Source organism: Patagioenas fasciata, chromosome W (assembly GCF_037038585.1).
Source record: "Patagioenas fasciata isolate bPatFas1 chromosome W, bPatFas1.hap1, whole genome shotgun sequence".
NCBI lineage: Eukaryota > Metazoa > Chordata > Aves > Columbiformes > Columbidae > Patagioenas > Patagioenas fasciata.
The window spans coordinates 551660-554926 of record NC_092559.1 but is presented as its reverse complement, the minus strand read 5'-3'; the positions used below and the strand labels follow the sequence as shown (position 1 = coordinate 554926).

The following is a 3267-nucleotide window of genomic DNA, read 5'->3' as shown; positions in this document are numbered from 1 at the left end:
ACCGACTACATCAGGTGAGGTTTATGGCCAGGAGACACGCGTGTGAGTACAAAGGCTAACGCTGTACGTTAACAGCTTGCCATTTTAGCTGTGGGCCCTGCTGTCTGGGCAGAGGTCAAATCCTTCCTTCCCCAGGAAGAGCTTTTGTAATGGCTGGAAAAAATCCTTCTGGCTTACGGAATGCTTGTGGAACCTCTCCAGAAAACGGGATCTCCCATTTCCCGTTCCCCTCGGCTCGGTGGAGCAGAAAACAGGTGTAAGATGATATCTGAACGTACAGAGGCTGCTGTGTCTGGCAAGCAGTGAGCCCAAAGCTCCTCCAGTGACCGGTTTTGTTAGTGGCCATTTACACTTTGCTGTAAAAGCACGGTAAGGGGAAAACCGTTCCCGGGCCATCGTGCTGGTTTTCTGTCCGTGATGGGTCAGGTTCAGGGGCTGCCGGCCCCCTGTGCTCTGCCGTGTTCCTCTCACTGGCTGTCCCCAGTGCTTTGCTAGCGTTTGCTGAAGGCAGACCCAGGTGCCGCACAGCCCCGCTCCGGTACCGCCCTGCTCTGGTGCAGCCCTGCTCCGGTACAGCCCCGCTCCGGTACAGCCCCGCTCCGGTACAGCCCCGCTCCGGTACAGCCCCGCTCCGGTACAGCCCTCCCGGTACAGCCCCGCTCCAGGTCCCTGCTCCAGGTACAGCCCTCCTGGTACAGCCCCGCTCCGGCTGCCGTGCCGAAGGGCGGGGACAGGGGGTCCTTCCCGTGTCACCAGCTCCACGTGGCTTTGTGAACGCATCGCGCACTCCGAAGTGAGCGGAGTGCACATCAGTTGTTCCGCTGTAAAAGCATAAATGGGTTTGAAACGGCTCTCACGTCAACTATAGCTCATTAGCCTCTACTTAAGAACTATTATATTGCCAAAAGATAACAGCGAGATAGTAAACGAGCGATTAGCGCGGGGCGGGGCCGGGCGCCAGCTGAAGAGGGATCAGAAGTCAAACAAGGAAGCGATTTAGAACCCGAGTGTGACTTGGCTTGGCCCGGGAGTAACCTCGCTGGAAATGCCCTGCGTGCTGTTTCCTCAAAACGCCCCGTGTTCGCTGGTGAGCGAACGGTGAGGGGTGGTCCCGCTGCCCGGACCTGCGAACCTGCCCCGCGCAGGCGGGGGCTGACCGGAAAACACCTCGAGCCGGGAGCGCTGCCCGCAGCCTCGGCCCCGGGACCCCCGCGGCCCGTCCGGGATCCCCGCTCCGGGATCCCCGCTCCGGGATCCCCGCTCCCGCCCCGCCCGATCCTCGCGCAGCCGCTGCCGCCCGCCGGGGGGCGCGCGCTCCTTGAGCCGTTGCCGGCGCGCGGGGGCGGAGCGGGAGGGGCGGGGGCGCTGCCCGCGCGCTGCCCCCCGCGCTTTGTTCCGCTGCGCGCGCTCCTTCCCGCCCCGCGCGCGGCCGGCGGGGCCCGGGCGGCAGCGGATCGGGCGGAGCGGGCGGGCCCGGCGGGGCCTCCCCCCGGAGCCGCCTCCGCCCTCGCCCCGCTGGGCCGCCGGGGCTCCCGCCGCGGGCAGAGCGCGTTCCTGCGGCCGTCCTGAGCCTCAGTCGCCGGCAGCAGCGCGGGCGGGCCCCAGCGCCGCCCCCGAGCGGCGGCCCCGGGCGGCACCGCCCCCGGCCCCTTCCCGCTGCCGCTCGGCTCCCGCCTTCCGCCGCCCGCGGGCGAGGAGCAGCAGCGGCGGCCGCCTCACCTGGGCCGGCCGGGCGGGAGCGGCGCCCGGCGGGACGCCCCGCGCAGCGGCTCCATGGCGACCGCGGCGGTGGAGCCGGTGTACGGGCTCTCCGAGGACGAGGTGGGTCGGGGCGGGGGCGGCTCGGGGTGGGCTCGGCCGGGGGCGGCAGCGCGTGTGCCCGCGCCGCACGTGTGCGCGCCCGTGTGCCGGTGCGGGGCCGCGCCCGCCCAGCGCCATTAGCGCGGAGGGGGAGGCCGGGGCAGCCGGGCCCGGCGGCGGTTCCGCCGGCCGGGCGAAGGTCGAGGGTCGGTCCGGGAGGGCGCCCGGCGAGCCCGCCCCGCGGGGCCCCGCGTCCCCCGGCGGCGCCGCCGGCAGCAGCCGCGGGCGGGCGGGCAGGCGCGGCGGCGGGTCCCGGTGAGCGCCGGTGGTGCCGCCACCCGCCGAGCACCGGCAGGTCCGTCCGCCCGGAGCCCTCGGGCCGGGCCTGGCTGCCCGGGGCGCGTTGCCGGAGCGGCTCGGGGGCCCGGCCGCCGGTTGCAGCCCCGCCGCAGAGCGGTTCCCGGGGCCGCGTCCGCAGTGGCAGCGCTTCCGACGGGCGCTGGCGGCGAACAAAGAGCCGGGGTGGCGGGGGAGATGCCGTGGGTGGGAGCAGCCGCCGGTGTCCCCGGGCAGCGGCAGAGGCCGCTCGGGCTTGGAGACCCGCCCGTTCCCCGCCGTGCCCGCACCCGGTGCCCAGCACAGGCTGGTGCCCAGCGCAGATGGAGCTCGGTGAACTGGGCAGGACGCTGATAGCTAATCACCGTGTTCGGGCTTATCAACCCATGTCTTCTGCGGAACCGCATGCAGCACTAACAAATTAAATATGCATAGGCAGAACAGTCCACTTTATCTTGCCTGAATGTGAAAAATTGTAGTTAATGCCCTTTCCTTTCCTCGGTGAGGTACTCCTCCTTCTTAGCGGGCAGTGTGTTAAAGCCTCAGGAGAGGGACAAGCTGTATCACTGTTCTGTGACTTGGGCATGTCAGCTGTCAGTATCAGGTATATTGCTGGCCCTGGGTTGCATTCTACAGGAATGAATAATAACAACAGTAACAATGTCATGTCCGGTTTTATGGACACAAACACGAAGGACTCTCTGCCAGTCTCCATGCTAGAGAAGAAACTGGCATAAAAAAGGAAAAATCTTGTGACTGTAGAAGCTGCCAGGCGTTTTATTACCTATTACATTTGAACGACTCCAAATCGAGATGACTGTACTGTTTAGTTGGAAAGGAGGTTCTTTGGCTGGAGTGAGTGTTTTTGTAACAGGGGGTGGTTCTGCTTTTGTTGATTTATACAGCGCTGAGAGCAGTCTGGTTTAAATGCTGTGTATGTGTGTGAAGGTGGGGGAGAGGAGAGCAGAGCATGCTGCAGGAGCCTGGGGCGCTTAGACAGCGAGCAGAGTCCAGGAGGATGTTTTTCCCCTGGGTCGTTTCCATGAGCATTCAGGTGAGGCGGAGCCCAGGCGGCAGGACCAGGACCGTGTCTGTGCCCCGGGCTCTGCCCTGGGCTGCGGGGCAGCCAGT

At 66.5% G+C, this 3267-nt stretch overlaps 1 protein-coding gene across 2 annotated transcripts in view; it reads left to right on the top strand.

Annotated features, from left to right (window-relative positions):
• Window positions 1-1663: 1663 nt before the first annotated feature.
• Window positions 1664-3267, top strand: part of LOC136114522 (E3 ubiquitin-protein ligase NEDD4-like) — a 123405-nt gene continuing 121801 nt past the window's right edge. For both annotated transcript variants that reach the window (XM_065859892.2, XM_065859890.2), the window contains exon 1: window positions 1664-1821. In XM_065859892.2, the coding sequence (XP_065715964.1) occupies window positions 1774-1821 (48 nt within the window). In that variant the 5' untranslated portion in view covers window positions 1664-1773. The remainder of the gene's footprint in view (window positions 1822-3267) is intronic.